We start from the raw sequence: 22,074 nt of genomic DNA on the forward strand, positions 1-22,074 counted from the left end.
GCACGATGCCGAGGTGCTCCAACGCGTCGAACTCGGCCTTTGCCACGGCGAGCTTGGCCGGGTCGAGGCGGCGGGCCCTGGCGTAGACCGGCGGGCCCGTAGTGGGTATGTGGTGCTCGATCCAATGCCGCACTGCGACGGCCGAAAACGTCGGCCGTGTGAGGGCCGGGAATTCCGCGAGCAGGCGAGCGAACTCGTTCGCCGTCGGGAGGGCGCACGCCAGTTCGGTCGGCGCGGAGCTGCTCATCGTGCACGCCAGGGAGCTGAAGGTCTCGGCGTTGACAAGGCGACGACGTTTGACGTCGACCAGCAGCCCGTGCGCGCAGAGGAAGTCGGCGCCCAGCAAAGCCATGGGGACGCAGGCGGTCACAAAGGTCCACTGAAAGCGCTGGCTGCCGAAGCAGAGGGTGACGTTGCGCGGGCCGAAAGTGTGTGTGGCCGAGCCATTAGCAGCGACCAAAGAGGGGCCGCAAACGGCGTCCCGCCTGTCCTGCTCGGAGGCGGGTATGACGCTCAGTTGGGCGCCGGTGTCACAAAGGAAATGCCGCCCGGAAGCTTTGTCCCGAATAAAAATCAAGTTGCCCGAGTGGCCGGCGCTCATGGCTGGGAATGAACGCCGGCCCGGCCGTTTCCCGACTTGCCGAAAGTGCACGGGGGTCGGCACGTCCGAGCCTTGTGTCCGAACCTGGCGTGGTAATAACACCACGCCTGGTCAGGTGGAGGCCCCGGCCGTCGTGTCGGAAGCGGTCGGTGCAGCTTGGCGGCCGCCAGTTTCACCGGCAGTTCGGCCTCCAACCGCGCAGGGCGCTCGGGCGTCGTGGGCGTCGCCTCGGACGGCGGCAGGCTCCAGGTAGCCGCGCCGATGTGTTGGCCCTCCGAGGAGATCTTATCGGCTTCCCTGGCGAGGGCGCGGGGATCGGTGATCGACGTGCCAGCCAGGGCGAGGCGTACCGGGTGAGGCAGCTGGCGAAGGAACAACTCGCGGAACAGAAAATCCGGAGAGTGCTCACCGAGCAATGAGAGTATATAGTCCATGCGCTCGGACGGGTGCGTGTCGCCGAGCTCGGGCAGGTCGAGCAGGCGCCGTGCGCGTGCCGCCGGTGAGAGGGCGAAAGCATCGAGGAGGAGCGTCTTCAGCGCGTCATACTTGGCGGCAGCCGGCGGGTGCTCGAGGAGGCTCAGGGCGCGTGCCGCGGTGGCGGAACCGAGCGCTGCCACGACGTGGTGGAAGCAGGTGTCGTCCGTGGTGATGCCTCGCAGGGCGAACTGGGAGTCCGCCTGGGCAAACCAAACAGCCGCGTGAGCCTCCCAGAAGGTAGGCAGTTTAAGAGTCACTGCCGTGTCCATGTCGGTAGGTCACCAGTGAAGGAGCTGCGCTCCAACGCGAGTCGAAAGAATTGACGCGACCAAAGACGGAATTCGGCCGAGTTGCTTTATTGAAACAAAACAGCTCAGGTATTCTGACAAAAGCCCGTTTATCGGGCAGCAATATATATACACATTTATGTCGGGAAGTTTGCCCGGCAAAAGCTATACCGGGCATGCCCGGATGTCAAGGGCGAGCCTTGGAAAGGCGAGTCTGGACCTGCCCGGGCGTGTTTGGCTGCGGCCTGGCAAGTCGAGGCTGGGCGTGCCCGGGCGCTCTGGACGAGCACTGGAAAGGCGAGAGCGGGCATGCCCGGGAAAGACGAGACCGGGCGTGCCCGGGAGGTTCGGGCGTGCCCGGGAACAGTGAGTCCGGGCATGCCCGGGAGAGGCGCGTCTGGCCGTGTTCTGGCCGGTGCAAGGCGATTGTGTGCATCCAGCGGTAACCACTACACTTATATGAATAATAAGGATTTGCTGACAAAAACTCAACTAGTATAAAGATGTAAGGCCTGGATAGACATACTGAAGTTCAATGGTAAATATAGAAAACCGAAGTGATTAAAAACATGGAGAAAAAGACATAAAATGTCATAGCCCCATGGTTTTAGTAGTTTTGCTGTACAGAGTTAAAGGCCGCCAGTCAGCCATCTTTGGTCGGATTACAAAACAAAACCTGCATATGTATACTAATGTATTGTCTTTGTGCCGAGTTTGAACAAAATCGGCAATTGCATGTCCGAGAAATGTATGTGGTCACGTTTAAGTAACAAAATGGCCGCCATTCGGCCATCTTGGATCTGATATGGAAAATCAATGAGGAGCATATAAAGCCATCATTCGTTATCTGTTTGCAAAGTTTGAACATGATCGGTAAATGCATGTCCGAGAAATGGTTGAGGACGTGTTCAATACGAGTATTTTTTTTAACAAATAAAATGGCCGCCAGTCAGCCATCTTTGATCGCATCACGAAACAAAATAATGTGCATATGTATACCTTCATGTGTTGTGTTTTTGCCAAGTATGAACAATATCGGACCATACATCTCCGAGATATGGTTACAGACGGACGGACGAAACTCAATCCATAAGCCCCCGTTTCGGACTAACTCAAACGGGGGGTAAAAACATGGCGTCTCATGCCTGACGCACTGCGGCTTGGCTTTTTAGTCACTAAGACTTTGCCCTTTCACATTTTGACTCAATTGAAAATTATTTTCTCCATATTCTCATAAAAAGGTTTGTTGAAAGTTTTATGACAAAAACTCAAAAATGGCAAAGAAAGGTTGTGGCCTGGACAAAAGGACACACACACACACACACACACACACACACACACACACACACACACACACACACACACACACGCACACACACACACAGGCCATTGCAAAACCCCAACTCCCATTGAGCGAGGGGACAGGCTAATAAGCCTCGAGTTATGTTGTTATGAAAGTAGAATGTTTGGTATGAGTACAGGAGCCAACTAGTACTTTTGGTCTGTCTTTTGACTAGCACCCAGAGTGTGGACACACAACCCAAGTGAAAGCGGGAGTATTCGGCATTGCGATTCCATGTATTAAAATCGACATTAGCATTCTGCTATCAGATTATCAACAAAAACACAGATACTTTACAAACGATTTTCCAAGGACAGGATATTCCTGCAACAAATGTTGTGACCTCCAAGTGTTGCATCCCACAACTGTTCATTCACTTTTAACCATCCTGGCCGAGCAAACCTCTCGGTTACAAAACAAAACCATATTAATCATAAATTCACTCAACTGAGCTTTATATATTATGGAATCAAATCCTGACCCCAAAGTTAAGGATTTTGATATTACAAATGTGCTCACACCTGCAAAAAATGCAAATATTGTGCTTTCGCTTCAAATTAACTCATTATGACTACAATGGCAATACTTATGAAGACAATGAAGAAGATTAAGAAGGATGTCTTTGCTTTTATATTTAACTAAACTAGTTTTACTCTTTGTTTGTCCACTTCTCATTAAAGGTTAAATTTGCTCTATAAATACCTTTTCAAACATCTCAAAAATTGATTCGACAGAAAAGTAGTTGATGTGACTTACCAACTGAAGTTCACAACAGCATTCAAAGTATGTAGTTGCAAAACTTTACTTACCTGTCGTCCGCAGACACTGAGATACAAGCATGGTAAGAATGAGCAGGTGAATTCCACATTTAAACATCATGGTGGTTTTCAAATGAATGTTTTGGAGGATTTACAGAAAATGAGTTTCTCAAGTTCCGCCGCAGACTGTTAAGGGGCCGTCCACGTATAACGCAACGCACAAGGGCGTGGGTTGGCGGTGTAATCAGTGTTCCACAGCATTACGCAGGGTGGCCGGTAGCCAGATTGTGTGGATGCACCCCACATTATGTTTAAACCCACTTCAAAGTTTTTGACAGATTTAAATTTTTCCTGCACGATTAAATATATTTAAAAAATTTTAAAATATATGTATATTAAAAATGTAAAAATTAACTTAAAATCATTTTAAAGTTCCCCCACTGATAATATCCCACAGTCCAATATATACAGAGACACACATTCTCGAAGACATGGCCCTGGTGTCACAGTATTTCCATTTTCTCAAGTCCTCCTTTTTCAGGGAGGGGTGTAGCCTGGGTGATATCGTCACAAAACGTTAAGTAATTATTGGCATAAAAGGGTCTTCGGGTAACATCCGGAATCATGACGAAGAGTTGAGTGGATTTGTCTGAAATTGGAAAAAAAAACTTTGTGGAGTAACATATGGACGACCGCCTGCTGAACTGAATGCAGCAAAATGTGCATGTACCACTTCCTTTAAATGGTGTCAATTTGCCAACACTGCACAATGTGTGGCTATTGCAGGGGCGACCATGGGTCACCGGCACGAAACAAAACAGCAGAAAAGCCAAGGAACCTCTTTAAAATATATATATATATACGTATATATATATATATATATATATATATATATATGTATATATATATATATATATATATATATATATATATATATATATATATATATATATATATATATATAGACTTGGCATTTAATATGGAATTTTTTTTTTTCTTGACTTGGGTTTACTTTCTTAACTCAGTATATCAATCTGGTGAGTTTCTTTTACACATCGGTGATTTATTTGTGAAAAGAACCATGTCACTGATTGTCTGTCACAGCAAGAAGTCAACAACAGGATTATATCACAGGTGGCGTGGCAAAATGTACGGACAGGTGCATTTGATGATTGGCTTCACAGTCAGGTATACAAGGGTTGTTGCGTTCTTTATTAGTGGAAAACAATTGCTGCACGTCTCCAAAAGTTATTGCCGCTTCCTCTGGAGATGGCCCGTCAACTCGACAATGCTGTTTGTCATGGAGTGGTGGCTTTAGGAAATTATGGCATGAAACAGCGTGCTATTGCTCGGCAGTATGGCATCACTCAAGGTCAGGTGTCAAAGATCCTGAAAGGAAATGCTCAGAGGGGTGTCCCTACTCCAATACCGAGGCCAGGACGTCCCCGGAGAACCACAAGGAGGGATGATCGCCAGCTGCACCGGTTAGTCCGCAATGGCCGTACCAAGTCAACTAATCGGCTTAGGGCTGAGTGGCAGCAACTGACAAATGTGCCTGTATCCAGAAGGCTAGTCAACCAACGACTGGTTCAAGCAGGCTATCGTGCAAGGCGTCCCCTGAGAAAGCCACGCCTGACCAGGCAACACCGCCAGCGCCGATTGCAGTGGGCCAGAAAGCACCGTTAATGGCAGCCAGGACACTGGAATCACGTGATCTTCAGTGACGAGTCTAGATTTCTGGTCTATCGTCAAGATGGCCGCGTCCGAGTGTGCAGACAAGTGCATGAAGCCTACAACAAAGATTGTATAGTGCCAAGAGTCCAAGCTGGAGGTGGTGGGGTGACCGTTTGGGCTGCTTTTCATGCAGGGGGCAAAACTGACCTGGTTGTTATGAATGGAAACCTGAACCAGTTCAAGTACAGGGCCATTCTGGAAGAAACATTGCTTCCATTTGCTCGTGCAGCCTTTTGAGGAAACTGTGTCTTCCAAGATGGCAATGCACGGCCTCATCGTGCTCGCATGATCCAACACTTTCTTGCTGACCGTGGTGTCGAGCATATGGAGTGGCCTGCCATGTCCCCGGATATGAATCCGATAGAGAACTTGTGGGCAGAATTAACGCGTCAAATCGACCACTTGGACCAGCAGCCGACCTCTGTGCGTGAATTGCAGCAAGCTATTGTCACTGCATGGCAAGCGATTCCTGTCCAAACCTTGGCAAATCTTGTGAACAGCATGCCTCAACGTGTACGTGCTCTCCTGAATGCTCGTGGGGGTTACCTGAAGTACTGAACTGTAATTTTACTGTCCGTAATCCCAGTCGTAATTTAACTTTTGTTTTTGTTAAAAAAAATTTTGGCTAATGTACAAAATATAGAGATACTTCTGGAAAACGCACAGAAGTTTAACACAGTACTGTCCGTGAATTGAGTTCGATATCAGTTTACATCACTTTCAAGGATCAATTTATTTGTTTCGAAATGTCAAATGTGGTTTTTGTTTCTTTTAAAGGTCACGTTAACAAAATCTAGAATAATTTCAATATAATTCCAATGAACTTTTGGTTCTAAGTCATCTTGGAAAGTAAGTTCACCCCCCAAAAAAAATATTCCATATTAAATGCCGTCTGTATATGAATAAAATAATATATAAAAATAATAATATATATATATATGTATATACATATATATATATATATATATATATATATATATATATATATATATATATATATATATATACATATAATATAAAATATGATATAAAAATAATATAAAATATTTACATACATAAATTATAGAAATATATTTACTAAACCAAATTATTTTCCAATCAATTCCGACACGAAAACCTCAAGCCGACTTGAAAAGCATCTACCTGTGTACTGTGTTCAAAAAGTATCCGACCTTTATTTTTTGTGCGTAAAAAAAAAGAAGCTAGGGAGGCGTTGATTGGTGCACGTATGTAGGCGATCCTAATGCACACGCGTGAATTTTTTCCCACCTGCAGAAGCTGTCATTCGACGGCAGACCGCCGATGAGTGAGGACATGTAAGTGAGCACCGTCGGATTTTCGTTTTTGACAAAATGACGGAAAAACTTGAACAACGCTACTGCATCAAATTTTGTGTAAAGCTTGGCGATTCCCAAGTGGAAACGATCCGCAAGATTCAACACCGTTCATTCCATTATGAAGGAGGATTTGGGCTTCAGGAGAATCTCAGCAAAGTTCGTACCAAAGCTGCTAACGATTGAGCAGAAGCAACTCCGTTTGGAGATCGCACAGGACATGCTGGAGACTGTGAACAGCGATCCCAGCTTCCTCAACACAGTGATCACTGGCGATGAGTCCTGGGTTTATGGGTACGACCCAGAAACCAAGTTGCAGTTTTGATGCAAGTTTGATGAAACACAAAATTTGATGCAGTAGCGTTGTTCAAGTTTTTCCGTCATTTTGTCAAAAACGAAAATCCGACGGCGCTCACTTACATTTCCTCACTCATCGGCGGTCTGCCGTCGAATGACAGCTTCTGCAGGTGGGAAAAAATTCACGCGTGCGCATTAGGATCGCCTACATACGTGCACCAATCAACGCCTCCCTAGCTTCTTTTTTTTTACGCACGAAAAATAAAGGTCGGATACTTTTTGAACACACTACGTATGTCCACATTGCCATTTTGAATTTTGCCTCCTCATCACCCACCCCTTCCCTCCTCTCGCTTTTATTTATTACCCCGCTTGCGTAGTGCAAAGGAGGGTTAAGCAATAGGTTCACTGTCCGTCTGTCTGTCTGTCTACACTCTACAGGCATGTCTATGATTGAGGAACTACTTGATTTCAATTTAAATATATATTTTGAACACTGCAGAGAACGAATCGGAACATGAATCGGAACACGAACCTGCCGTTTAGCAGTACTTTGATTCTGCATTTGGCAACTTGTAAGGAATGTCGCCTGAATGCGCATGCGCAAGAAGGAGAAGGGTAATTGTTTTACTCTGTCTCCCTGTCTGGCAGGCAAACAACATTGAAAACCATTCCAAACAGGAAGCTTGCTGTTTTTAGGGATGTCATAAAGGACACAAACAACAGGCACTAATAACTAAACTGAAAGGGGCGCTGCACTATATCTGACCCCACGTGACACCGCTTACTCTTCTCTTCTGTTGTTTCGTCCCCACTTTGCTTTCTATGAGTGGATTTTTGTTGGTAAATGGAAGATGGAGATTCACGGCCTATGCAGTTGTCGAAACGGCTTCGGGGTTTTGCTACCACTGCACATGTTGGGCTGGTATATGTTCTTCACTTCACGGACGTTCTTTACAAGATGGCGTCATCACGTTTACTCGCGCGGCCTTGCTGAACCTGCGTTTCAATGGTATTGGTGGTGCTACGCAGAGTTGTGAACCGAGCATTGAATGGTGTTTTCAGAATTAAGGAAAAGAAAAAACGAGGTTCTCGTGGAGGTTTTCGTCAGCGGATTAAACGCAGAAACCACAAGGTTCCGCTCCCTGTTTTGACTTTGATTAACTCTCACTCGATAAAGAACAAAACTGATGAACTGGATGCCCTTCTGAGGTTTGACTGGTACTATCGGACCTCATCTGTTGTGTGTTTCACCGAGACATGGCTTGGTGAAGGGGATGACATGTCCTTCGGTGGATTCGAGATGATCAGGGCCGATAGTGTCGCGTCAGCGGGCAAGGCCAAAGGTGGCGGTTAGTGTATGCTGGTGAATTTGAATTGGGCCAAACATTTTACGGTACGTGAACGGTACTGTTCCAAGGACGTGCAGATACTGACGGTGTCTTTCCGACCCTATTACCTGCCACGAGAATTTGGTCAATGCACTATTATCCTGGTGTACGCACAGGGGCCGGACTGTAAATACGCGTCGGAACGAATCGCAGAAAGTTACAATGGAGCGACCGCCCGTTCAGTGGATCAATCGATCCTGATTCTTGGGGATTTCAATCAATGTGACCTCGATCAGGAACTCCCTCAGCTCGATCAGTATGTGGATGTTGCTACCCGTGGTAACAGGACGTTGGACAAATGTTAATGTACCTAACATTGAACATGCTTATGTGGCGAAATGTGCTCCTGCGATTGGACGATCAGACCATAAGGTGGTCCATCTCTTACCTACGTACAGACCAAAGGTGAAACAAATGCCGGTTCCTTGCAAGACGGTTAAAAGTAGAACAGCGGAGGATAACGAACGTTTGAAGGGCTGTTTCCTATGCACAGACTGGGATGTATTTTTCGACTCTTGTAACGACCCTGATGAACTTACTGAGACGATCACAGATTATGTGACGTTCTGTGAGGACCTCGTGGCCACAGAGAGAACCATTCGCATGTTTCCCAATAACAAACCTTTGGTTACCGCCGAAGTGAAGGCCTGTTTGATGAAGAAGAAGCGTGCATTCCTGAATAAGGATGACTCCACCCTGAGGGAGGCGAAGAAAGAACTTCGCTCTGTCATCGACAAGTGTAAACGGTCGTACAAGGATAAGATTGAAGAACTACACGATGGTGATGCTCGTAACGCTTGGAGGGGACTCAGGCATATGATGGGAATAAATGAGAGGCTCAAGGAAGGCAGATTGCCCACTAAGGTTCCAGATTCCAAATTTGTGGATGAATTGAGTGAATTTTATGTGAGATTTGATGTTCCAGGAAAGCCAGTAAAATGTGAAGCTCTCCGTGAGGATCTAGATTCTCTAGCATGTCCCATCTTACTATAATTCACCAAATGTCCGTCCGTCTGTCTGTCTGTATGTCTGTCTGTCTGTCCGTTCGAAGGTACCGTAAAAACTGCTGAACTGATCGCAAAGATATTTTGGGTGGGTAATCCTGGGATCTCCAGGAGTAAAATAGGCTATTTAGTTTTCCCAATTTCAGCTTTGGTCTCCAGCATTCTCAGGTTTGGACTCCCGCCTAACATTCGCATTCGCATAACGTTCACTGTGACGATGTTTTCATGGTGACGATGTTGTTTTCATGGGTGCCGCACAAACAGCTGCACCGATCGCTGCACCGATCGGACTTGGTGACCTCGGACAAAGACCTTTTATAAGGACACGGGTTGAATCCTTGCTTTAGAGAATTCTAACCCATTTCAACAGAAGGAAACACGTATCGGGAGTACATACGACAAAGCGATTTTGAACACGATTATCGATCACGATTTGCGATCACGATCATCACGATCATAGTGTATCGATCACTGGGACATTTGGTGCATTATAGTAAGATACTGTTTAGATTTTGATGATTTGCGTGTGATATGATTTAACGGATATTTATATGAATCGTTTAAAATAAAAAAGCCTTCAATTTCTGATATTTTACCTTTTTATTTGGGCCTCCCAATTGAAGCCCCGCCTGTAGGGCAGGTACCGTTGCTAGTACCTGTAATTTGTGAACCTAATGTCGTCAGGTGTTTTAGGGCGTTGAGTAAAAGGAAGACTTGTGGTCCAGTTGGCATTAAGTATTGTATTCTGAAAGAGTTCTGTTTAGAACTTAGTAATGTTTTTACTCGATTGTTTCAGTTACTTTTGGCGACTCACACTGTTCCTATTTGTTGGAAAAAGTCCATCATTATTCCCGCGCCAAAAAAGGTTCACCCCAGGCAGCTCAATGATTATAGACCTGTTGCCCTCACCTCCATCTTGTATAAATGTATGGAGAAATTGATGGTGAAGTTTATAGCATCAGATGTAACTCCGAAACTGGATCGTTTACAATTTGCATACAAAGCAAGACGAGGTGTTGAAGATGCCTGGCTCAGCTTACTTCATCTAATCACAAATCACCTTGACCAGAATGGAACCCATGTCGGTGTGTTATTTATTGATTTCTCGTCAGCCTTTAACAACCATTTACCCTTCTGAAAGTGTTGAGTGACCTGTGCCTGAACCCCCATATCATACTCTGGGTGGAAAGTTTTTTACGAGACCGTCCTCAACAGGTGAGGGTGAATGGTAGTTTATCAAAGTTATCAATCTTGAATACTGGTGCTCCACAAGGCGGTGTATTGTCACATCTACTGTTCAGTTTGTACACCAATGGATGTGTGGCTCTTAAAGAAGTTTGTAACTTTATTAAGTATGCAGACGATATCGCCATTGTTGGCTGTCTTTCCGATTTATTCATCCCTTGTATCTTTACCTCGATGAGATTGACACATTGAATAAGTGGTGTGGGGACTTTTGTCTTACTCTGTGTGCAAAACAAAAGAGATGATTTTGGACTTCCGGAAAGGTCACAATCATGAGCCTGTAACCATAAATGGTGATAAGGTAGAAATTGTTAGCAAATTTAAATACTTGGGCACCATTATTGATAACAAGCTAATTTTGATGGAAATACTGATGCTGTGTACAAGAAATCAATGCAAAGATTGTATCTTCTCAGGAAGTTGAATTCATTTGGTGTTAGCTCTCGTGTGATGGGGATGTTAACAAATTCCTTACAGGTTAGTGTTTTGTCATTTAATTTGATTTCCTGGTAAAGTTATCTTAATGTGTGGAATAAGTCACGATTGAGAAAGCTCATTACACTGGCATTTAAAGTGGGTGGGCCTTCAACCAGTCTGGAGTCTCTACACCTGCGAGCATTGAAAAGGAAGGCGGTGCAGGTGTGTACTGATGTAAGTCATTTCTTGAACGGACTTTTTGAAAAAACTGCCACCAGGAAGACGCTTTCGTGTAAGAAGAATGAAGAAGAACATTTTCAAAAAGTCATTTGTACCATGTGCAATTCAAATGCTAAATTCAAATTCCTAGCCATTTTGCTGTTTCGTCCATTTTCCATATTTTATATTTATTTTATATCTTTTTATTTCGTTTTGTTATTACCCTATTACCCTGTTATTGTTATTTGTTATTACCAAGGGCTAACCCCCGCTCTTGCAGGGAAAATGGCCTTAAAATGCATGTTGTTGTTGTTGTTGTTGTATTACCCTCACCAGAGGAGAGGGTATTGCATTTGAGTTCGTTTGTCTGCTTGTTTGTCTGTTTGTATGTCTGTTTGTCCGCACAGAATAAATATAATTTTCTCTGCAACCGCTGGTCCGATTGACAGGAAATTTTCACCATAGGTGCAACTCCACCTGTATAATTTTTATGATAATTATGACGCCATAGGTCACGTGGTTTTGGTCGCCAACCATGGAAAAACCGAAAAACTTTGCACCTCTATCTCCGAAAGTGCTGAATAGAAAAAATTGAGACATGGCCCATTGTGATGTGAATGATGATGTCATGGGTGCCACCATTATGACGTCATAATTTGACAAGTACAAAACGTCATCCTATCAAGATGAAATTTATTGAGCATAATCTAGGAATAAATTAGTGGAGAAAAAAAAGAATCATGACATCATCGGTCACTTGGTTGCACCGCCATATTTGTTTTGACACAAACGCCTTAAAAACCACTACATCTTGTCAAGGGTTTGCAATCTCTGATTGCTCTTTTTTTCTTGTTTCCTTTGTGTTTTATGTTATGTTTTAATGATGGTCAACTTACGGTGTCACCAAATAATAATTTCCCTGAATATGGGACAATAAAGATTTATTATTATTATTATTATTATTATTATTATTAATGTAACGCGTTCAATAAAGATGGTGTAAAGGACCATTAATTAATTGTGGTAAACTTCGGGGAAAAATTGAGCTTTTTTTGTAACCTTTGAAATCTTTGTTTTATTTCTATTGGATTATATACAATTAAATTATATTTCTATTGAACACTAGAGAACACAAATCGCCTTGTAGACACTTTCAAATACCTTTATTTTAGCAGTGACAAAATACTATTATGCCATTTTATTCCATCTCAACCAATCAAATTTGCCGGCTTTTGGTTGGGTGTTAAACAGACAACAGGTTCACTCTGTCTGTCTGTCTGTTTGTTTATCCCTGGCCTGTGTTTGAATCCCGTCTGCCGTTTGTGGACGTTAAAGATCTCACGGTGTCCTTCGCGAAGAGTATGGAGCTATCGCTGACACCATGAAATTACACATTTTGACCCCAACTACTGCTGGGAGGGACAGAAAACCACCCATCATGACCCTGGACTATCAACTGCTATGGCAGAACCGACGCTCTGTAATACAGGGTGCGGTACATCGGATCTGGACATCATTTTTAAATGACTCTGCCGTAAAGATGGACGGACGTTATGTTTTCCCCCTTGTCTGTTTATTTGTTTGTTTGTTTGTGTGCAGGATATCTCAAAAAGGTGCAAATGCATTCGGATGAAACATGGTCGACAGGATATGTGTGTGACAAGGAAGAATTGTTTCCATTTTGGTGAAGATCCGATAGTGGATCCGGATACGAGAATTATTTAATTTTTAAAGTGATTCTTCACCATTCAGTGATAGGGCCAAAAACGATATATATCACGATATTTCAAAATGTTGTGAACGGATTATGACAAAACTTGGTGAATGCGTTGATTAGGTGACAAGAAGAAGCCAATTAGATTTGATTCAGGTCCGAATCCAGATCCGATGGGGATACCTATCAATGGGATACAAAATGTGAAAGCCCACAGAATCTTGTTTCTCACAGTCTGAGAGTCCTTTGGATGCTTTTTTGCAAACTCCAAGCGGGCTTTCATGTGTCTTTCACTGAGGAGAGGCTTCCGTCTGGCCACTCTGCCATAAAGCCCAGATCGGTGGAGTGTTGCAGTGATGGTTGTCCTTCTGGAAGTTTCTCCCATCTCCACACAGGGTCTCTGGAGCTCAGCCAGTGACCATCTGGTTCTTGGTCACCTCTTACCAAGGCCCTTTCCCCCGATTGCTCAGTTTGGCCGGGCGGCCAGCTCCAGGAAGAGTCCTGGTTGTTCCAAACTGCTTCCATTTAAGAATTATGGAGGCCACTGTGCTCTTGGGAACCTTCAATGCAGCAGAATTTTTTTTGTGGGCTTCCCCATATCTGTGCCTCGACACAATCCTGTCTCTGAGCTCTGCAGGCAGTTCCTTCGACCTCATGGCTTGGTTTTTGCTCTGATATGCATTGTCAGCTGTGAGACCGTATAAAGACAGGTGTGTGCCTTTCCAAATAATGTCCAATCAATTGAATTTACCACAGGTGGACTCCAATCAAGGTGAAAAATATCTCAAAGATGATCAAGAGAAATGGGAGGCACCTGAGCTAAATTTCAAGTGTCATAGCAAAGGGTCTGAATACTTATGTCAATGTGATATTTCAGGTTTTTCTTTTCAATAAATTTGCAAAACTTTCTAAAATCCTCCTTTCTCTTTGTCAGTATGGGTTATTGAGTGTAACATTTGCTTGTTAAAGTGGACATCTCTCTGACCATTCTCAGAAAGCCTCCTCAGCGTCGACGAGTCTGGCATTTCACTCAGGCCAACTGGCACGGTCTTCAAGCAGCCATCAATCATCTGGACTGGTCTCCCATCTCTACTGCCTCTGACATAAATTCTTCCTGGGAATTCTTCCAAAGCAAACTGCTCTCTCTCATGCACAGATTTATCCCATCTCGTCTTCAGTTGTCATACCCTTCCTCCCGTCCATGGTACACGGAATCTTGTGGTGAGGCTGTTGCCCAGAAACAACTTGCTTTCGTCTCCTGGAAAGCAAATCCAACGGAAGGAAATCTCATTTCCTTTCACAAAGCCCGAAACAAGTGTGTGTCCACCCTCAGGAGAGCCAGGAAACAATATCTCTCCGTTCTCAGGACCGAACTCTCTTATCTGTCTCCCTCTTCCAAATCCTGGTGGCGTCTGGTCAAATCTGTTTCTGGTGTTTGTTCCCCCTCCATCCCCTCCCTCACCTCAAATGGCCACACGGCTGACTCTGCACGTGAAAAAGCTGAATGCCTAAACTCTGTGTTTGCCTCTAAATCTTGTGTCCCAAACCCATCCCTCTCTGTACCCACCGTACCCAGTCGTACCCAGCTGCTCCTGGACTCTGTGTCCTTTCCTCCTGACAAGGTGGAAAAGTTTCTGTCAACCCTCGACTCGGATTCTGCAAATGGACCTGACGGCATCAGCCCACGGGTCCTAAAATCCTGTTCTTCCGCTCTTTCACTCCCTCTCTCTGTTCTCTTCACCCTCTCTTTTGCTCAAGGTCATCTTCCATCTGCTTGGAAATCTGCCAACATCACCGCTCTGCACAAAAAAGGTGCAAAAACAGATCCCAGCAACTACAGACCAATCAGCCTTCTCCCAATTATCAGCAAAGTCATGGAATCCATCATTGCTTCAGATATGAAATCTTTCCTCTTCTCCAATGGCTTGATCTCTGATCATCAATTTGGTTTCAGACCTGGACACTCTACTCTGGACATGCTGCTTCTGCTTTCTCAACAATGGATGGAGGTCCTCAATGCCAAACAGGAAATTAGAGCAGTCTCCCTTGACATATCACATGCCTTCGATACGGTCTGGCACCCCGCTCTGCTCACCAAACTCTCCTCTTTTGGTATCCATGGAAATCTCCACGCATGGCTGGCGGACTTCCTCTCTAGTCGTAGTCAACGTGTGGCCCTGAATGGGTTTCTCTCATCTCCTCTTCCTGTTCAGGCTGGAGTTCCACAAGGCAGTGTTCTAGGCCCTGTGCTTTTTCTGGTCTTCATCAATGATCTCTCTGACTCTCTTGAAAATCCTCTGTATCTCTTTGCTGATGACTCTACTCTCTGTCGCTCCATTCTTCATCCCTCAGATCGGCAGTCTGCTGCCTCCTCACTCTCTGCAGACCTGGAAAAAATCACAGACTGTGCAAACAAGTGGAACATGTCTTTCAATCCTGACAAATCTCACACTCTTACGATGTCTCTCCGAAAAGACCGACTGGACAACCCTCCCATCCACTTTCTGAATAATCCTCTCCAAGAAGTTCTGTCACTCAAGCTTTTGGGTCTCTCTATCTGCCATGATCTTTCTTGGGAAAACCACATTTCAAATCTGGCCTCCAAAGCCAGTCGCCGACTGGGCATCCTCCGTCGTGCGAAGTCCTTCCTTGGCACACCTGAGCTCCTCACCACATACAAGGCTTTCATCCGCAGCTCAATGGAATACTGCTCTCCCCTCTGGGCTGGTGCTCCTGCCTCACACCTAGCTCGTCTTCACGCTGTTGAAACCAAAGCATTCAGAATCATTGGAATCTCCCGCGATGAAGCTAACTCCAAGGGCCTCTCACTCACTCACCGCAGGCAGGTTGGTGGTCTTTCCATCTTCTACCGACTCCTCTCTGGCCTTGCCCCCCCAGCTCTCTCTGGGCTCTGTCCCGCAAATATTCCTACAGGTCGCACAAGATCTGCCTGCAACCCTCTTATGGTCAAACTGCCAAAATCAAGACTCTCTGCTCACCTTCACTCCTTCATTCCTCTTTTCTCCCGCCTCTGGAACAAACTCCCTCACTCTCTTCAATCCCACTCCACCCTCCAGGTCTTTAAAACAGCTGTTCACCACCATCTCTTATCTTCCCCCATCCAAAACCTTGATCTTTTCTACCCCCGCTAATTTCACCCCAATTCCACTTTTTTGAAATACCAACTTCTGTCCTGGAAGTCCTTGGTGTCCTTGTGTTTTTATACTTCTCCCACCCCCCCCCCCCCCCTTCCCACGCCTCCTCCCCCCAAGCCCTCTCCCTTCCGCACATCTCCCTGCTCTCAAATGTTGTGTTGTGTGCTTCACCTTCTCTCCCCATCTTGTTTTCCGCTCCCGCTTTTTGTGTGTTTTGTTTGTCTGGTTGATTTGTTTGTGAAGTAAATGTTAGCTCTTTCACGAGCCTCGATTCAGTATACAAAAAAAAAAAAAAAAAAAAATATTAATGAGGGAAAAAATGAATTTAAACGATTTCAGCATAAGGCTGCAACATAACAAAATGTGAAAAAAGTGAAGGGGTCTGAATACTTTTTGAATGCACTGTTCCTTATCCCTCAGATCGGCAGTCTACAGCCTTCTCACTCTCCGCAGACCTGGACAAAATCACAAACGGGAACATGTCTTTCAATCCTGAAAAATCTCACACTCTCGCTATGTCTCTCCAAAAAGACCAACTGGACAACTCTCCCATCTACTTTCTCAAAAATCCTCTCCAATAAATTCTGTCACTCAAGCTTTTGGGTCTCACCTATCTGCCATTATCTTTCTTGGGAAAACCACATTTCCAAGCTGGCCTCCAAAGCCAGTCACCGCATGGGCATCCTCCATTGTGCGAAGTCCTTCCTTGGCACACCTGAGCTCCTCACCACATACAAAGCTTTCATCAGCAGCTCAATGGAATACCGCTCCCCACTCTGGGCTGGTGCTCCTGCCTCACACCTAGCTCGGCTTCACGCTGTTGAAACTAAAGCTTTCTGAATCATTGAAATCTCCCACGATGAAGATGATTCTGAGGGCATTTCTCTCTCTCACCGCTGGCAGGTTGGTGGTCTTTCTGTCTTCTACCAACTCCTCTCTCGCCTAGCTGCCCCAGCTCTGTCTGTGCTCTTTTCCCCCAAATATTCCTTCAGGTCGCACAAGATCTGCCAGCAACCCTCTTCTTGTGAAACTGCCAAAATCAAGACTCTCTGCTCACCTTCACTCCTTCATTCCTCTTTCCTCTCGCCTCTGGAACAAACTGCCTCACTCTCTTCAATCCTACTCCTCCCTCCAGGTCTTTAAAATAGCTGTGCACCACCATCTCTTATCTTCCCCCATCCAAAACCTTGATCTTTTCTACCCCCATCAATTCACCCCAGATCCACTTCTTTGAAATCCCGACTTCTTTCCTGGAAATCCGAGTAGTGTCTATTTGTTTTATACCTCTCCCACTCCTCCTCCCCTTCCCCTGGCCCCTACTCCCAAGCCCTCTCCCTCCCACAGATCTCCCGATGTCCCTGTTCTCTACCGTTGTTGTGCTTCTGTGCTTCCCTCTCTCCCCATCTTTTGTCCCACTCCCTTTATTATATGTTTTATGTTTCTGTTTATATTTTTTGTGATGAATGTTAACTCTTACACGAGCCTTGATCTTGTATACAACAAATATATATATATATATATATATATATATATATATATATATTTATTTATTTATTTATTTATATATAGGTTCATTGCTGAATGTACAAATATATCCAGTGCCCTCCATAAGTATTGGAACAGTGAAGTCAAATTTGGTATTATTGCTATATAGGGGAAAGTGGTACAAAATGGACCCCTTGGGTCATATGGACCCCTTGGTATATTCCACCAGCAGCTGCTGCCATCTTGTGGCTGTTCATGTTAAAACATTCCTTTGTGGATTAGCAGAAAGTAACAACATGGTGGCCATCCCTATCCAGTCTTGAACTCGAGCTGAACCATCCAACATTTTGACACCTACTAGGATCTATCGGTAGGTATGTGAGAAAATTGTGTTTGTGGTGACAGAGTGACTCATATTTCCTAGTGTTACTGCATGCTTTTAGAGTATAAGTCAGTCACTAAAATTGACCTTTGAAACATTCTGCCCAGTACATGTGGTTTCCAATGATGTCAGGTTTTCATGGAGGTCGTTCATGGGGCAAAACGGTCCATTTCCCTGGGGTAAAATGGCCCGTGGGGTACCATTTTACCCTTTAGTGGGCCATTTTACCCCATACATGTTTCTTATTTTTGTTACAAATATGTAGGCCTATGTATACATGTAGGCCTACCCTATATGTATGTATGTATGTATGTCTGTATGTATGCATGCTTGCATGCTGGCTGGCTGGCTGGCTGCATGCATGCATGTAACTTATACATATCTACTTATACCATGTCATTTTATGCACTGAAATATAAGTTCATCTATTGGGTAGGGTGCTTCATGATTGTTGTCTGCTTTAGTTAGTGCTGTTCTCACCAAGTCGGGTAATGAGGGTTAGGAATAAGGGATTATGGGTCATCAAAATGGTCACTGTTTGAATTTTGATTTTCTGTGGAAGTAAGATAGAAACATTGGACCTTACTCTCACAAAGGGGCAGGGTGATTATAAGAAATCTGAGAGGGCACCCGTGTACAATTGCCTAGTTGGAACAATGCATGAGTATTTATACACACATTTGTGTATTTGCAGGTGAAGATGCCCCGCAATTATGTACGGAAATCAACCAGGCAGTCTTGGACTGTGGAGGCAATGGAGGCAGCCCTTCAAGCAATAGAGAATGGTGACATGGGGTATAAAAAGGCTGCGGAAGAATTTGGAGTCCCCAAAACCACACTTAAACGACGCCACAAGGGTGGGAACAAGACTGCTAGTGCTAAGGGCTCATCAAAAACTCTTGGTCGTTACAAGATGGTCTTCTCCACAGAAATGGAAACAGCACTAGTGCAGTATATATTGAGTATGGAGCAGATGATGTTTGGGATGACCACAGTGGAGGTCCGTCGATTGGCGTACCAGATGGCAGAACAGAATCACCTCCAGCATCCTTTCAAGAATGCAATCGCTGGAAAAGATTGGTTGCGAGGCTTTTTTTCACGACATCAAGACCTTTCCATCCGTCAGCCTGAAGCGACATCTGCTGCAAGAGGCCCTGAAAATGCTGTGAGACCTGTTGGTGCTCCTGCACCTGATGCTAATGCTGTGAGAGGCCCCGAAAATGCTGTGAGACCCATTGGTAACACTCAAAGACATGCTGCTGTTCCAAGACCTGCTGTTGCAAGCACCAGTAGGGAGTTCATTTCACCCTTTCAAATCAGTCCCCCACCTAAGGCTACTCCTGCTAAGGGTAGGCCTACAACACGTCAATCAAAAAGGTCAATGTCAGAGCATTTAACATCAAGCCCATACAAGAAACGACTTGCTGATGCAGCTGAAGAAAAGAAAAGACAGGAAGCACAGAAGGCAGAGAAGGCAAAGCAGAGAGCTGAAAAAAAACTTCAGAAGCAAAAGAAAGTTGCAGAAAAGCCAAAAAAGAAGATAGTGAAGGGTAAACGGGCTATATTTACGGCACCAGAAGAATCTAGCGAGTCTGAGGATGATGATGGAACAATGTGCTTATTCTGCCGGGAAAGTTATAGTGTGATAGGAGAAGGATGGATAAAGTGCACAGTCTGTCGTCTTTGGGCCCATGATGGTTGTGCAGGTGTGGATGAAGAAGATGTGAATTTCATCTGTGACTTTTGTGCCTAATTATGTGCATAATCTCACCTTGTAGTCTGTAATTTTTCACAATAAATATTATTTCAGGTTCAAAGTGTTTTGATTGGTGACTCTGAGGGTAATTATTATGTTTTTCAATGGGGTGACCATATTGCCCCACGGGTGGACCATATTGCCCCATATGTGGGGGCCATTTTGCCCAACGTGGTGTACAAAATGGCCCACTTAGCACATTTTTGGTCTTTGGTTCTCACCAGTGAATGGTTGATTTGATTCTAATACCAAGTAATTTGTGTATTTATAATGGAATAATGATTGTAAAGACACTGTCTGATTTCAGATATACTGCATCATTTTGGATAAAATTTCAAAGAAAGCTTAAGTGTGCCATTTTGCCCCACCTTCCCCTACTCAAGAAAATTGTATTTGAGATCAAAAGATGAATATGTGGCAAGAATACAGAAGGTATCTTTTATTTCTTCATATTTCTATATGTATATGTTTTACCATTGTAGAACAATAGCACTTTTTATGTTTAGTCCTCCTACTTTAGGTAAGAATAAGTATTGTAACAGATTAACTTAAAGCAAGTTAATGTAGTATAATAGTTAGTATTTAGTTCCATATCATTTTTTTTTTTTTTTTTTTTTTTGTACAGATTAACCCTTGCATGCAATAACTGCACGAGCCGATGAACGAGTGACATCACCAAACTCTTGATATCTTCCTTTGAGATGCTTTTCCAAGCTTTTACTGCAGCCATTTTAGGTTGTTGTTTGTTTTGGAGGTTTCTGACTTTAGTCTCATCTTCAGCAAATGATTTTAATCAGGCTCCATTGGGTTTAATTCAGGAAATTGACTTGGCGAGTCTCAAACCTTTCACTTTATTCCTCTGATGAAACCATTGGTTGCGTTGGTAGTGTTTTGGGTCATTGTATTGCTGCATGGTGAAGTACCACCCAAGGAGTTTGGAGGCATTTTCTTGTACATAATCCTCCAAAATGTTTCTGTACATTTGCAAATTCATTCTGCTGCTGCCATCATTAGTTACATCATCAATAAAGATGAGTGAGCCAGTTCCAGAGGCAGCCATGCAGGCCCAAGCCATGACACGACCTCCACCATGTTTCACAGATGAGTTAGTATGCTTTGGATCATATGCAGTTCCTTCCTTTCTCCACACTTTCACCTTTCCGTCGCTTTGGTAAAGGTTTATCTTGGTCTCATCTGTCCATAAAACTTTGTTCCAGAACTCTACTAGTTCACCTCTGTACTTCTTGGCAAATTCTAATCTGGCCTTTATAATTTTGGCGCTGATGAGAGGTTTGCATCTTGCTGTGTAGCCTTTGTAATTCTGCTGTCAAAGTCTTCGGCGAACGGTAGATTGTGATACTTTCACCCCTGCACTCTGGACCTTGTAGGTGATGTCACTGACTGTTATTTTCTGTTTAATCACAGCATCTGATGATTTTTCTGTCATCAACTGCAGTTGTGTTCCTTGGCCGACCTGGCCATTGTCTATTGGTAAGTAAAATAGTCGTTTATTAATTTTTTTGGTGTATTTTATTGCATTTGTATTTGGTGATATTCCAAATTGGTGTATTTTCTAAGCCTAATTTTGTGTTATGGTTCTTATTGAATTATTCTGTTCTTTCAGCTTCCAAATTGCTTGCTTTTCTTTCATAGACAGTTCTCTGGTCTTTATGTTGGTTTATGCCGACTGACTCCAAAGGTAGACTCCCAAGGCAAAAGCAAAGGCTAAAAACCAAGACTAGACATTCACACCTTTTTTATGTGTGAATAATCAATGCAACAAGAAACACCTGCCAGTCATTTGTTCCAATACTTATTCTTACCTAAAATCTAAAATAGAGGCGGGGGTGGGGGGGAGCTGAACAAAAACAGTTATATTGTTCTACAATGGTAATATATATATATATATATATATATATATATATATATATATATATATATATATATATATATACATACATATATATATATATATACATATATATATATATACATACATATATATATACATACATATATATATACATACATATATATATACATACATATATATATATATATATATATATATATATATATATATATATATATATATATATATATATATATACATATATATATATATATATATACATAGAAATACCAAGAAATAAAATCTGACCTTCTGTACTATTGCCTCATATTCATCTTTTGATCTCAAATCCAAATTTCGTGAGTATATAGCATTAATAACAAATTTGACTACACTGTTCCAATACTTATGGAGGGCTCTGTGCGTGCGAGAAACCTTAGACACAGGAAGCCTCAAAGAAGTTCAGGGGCCAAGATCTGCTCTTCAACTATTACAACTTGAGTTAACCAGCAGTAAGAACACAGTTATTAGTTTAAGAGCGGATTGTTTTACAGGGTATTATTTCCTCCTGTACATATAGGAAGTCGTCTCAACCTTTCCAATATCTGTTGTCACCAGGTGAGA

General features: G+C 43.7%; 1 protein-coding gene across 5 annotated transcripts in view; it reads right to left on the bottom strand.

Moving 5' to 3' along the window:
- Window positions 1-22,074, bottom strand: part of LOC137422676 (adhesion G protein-coupled receptor L4) — a 258,586-nt gene that overhangs the window by 191,183 nt on the left and 45,329 nt on the right. Inside the window, exon 1 of one of the 5 annotated variants that reach the window (XM_068109386.2) lies at window positions 3,517-3,653. The exons of the other annotated variants lie outside the window; for them this stretch is intronic. Within the exon in view, the coding sequence (XP_067965487.2) occupies window positions 3,517-3,586 (70 nt within the window). The 5' untranslated portion in view covers window positions 3,587-3,653. Of the gene's footprint in view, window positions 1-3,516; window positions 3,654-22,074 lie in introns of those variants that run through there. 5 annotated transcript variants of the gene reach the window in all.

The sequence above is a fragment of the Myxine glutinosa genome, chromosome 1 (genome assembly GCF_964187855.1).
Source record: "Myxine glutinosa chromosome 1, kmMyxGlut1.1, whole genome shotgun sequence".
NCBI lineage: Eukaryota > Metazoa > Chordata > Myxini > Myxiniformes > Myxinidae > Myxine > Myxine glutinosa.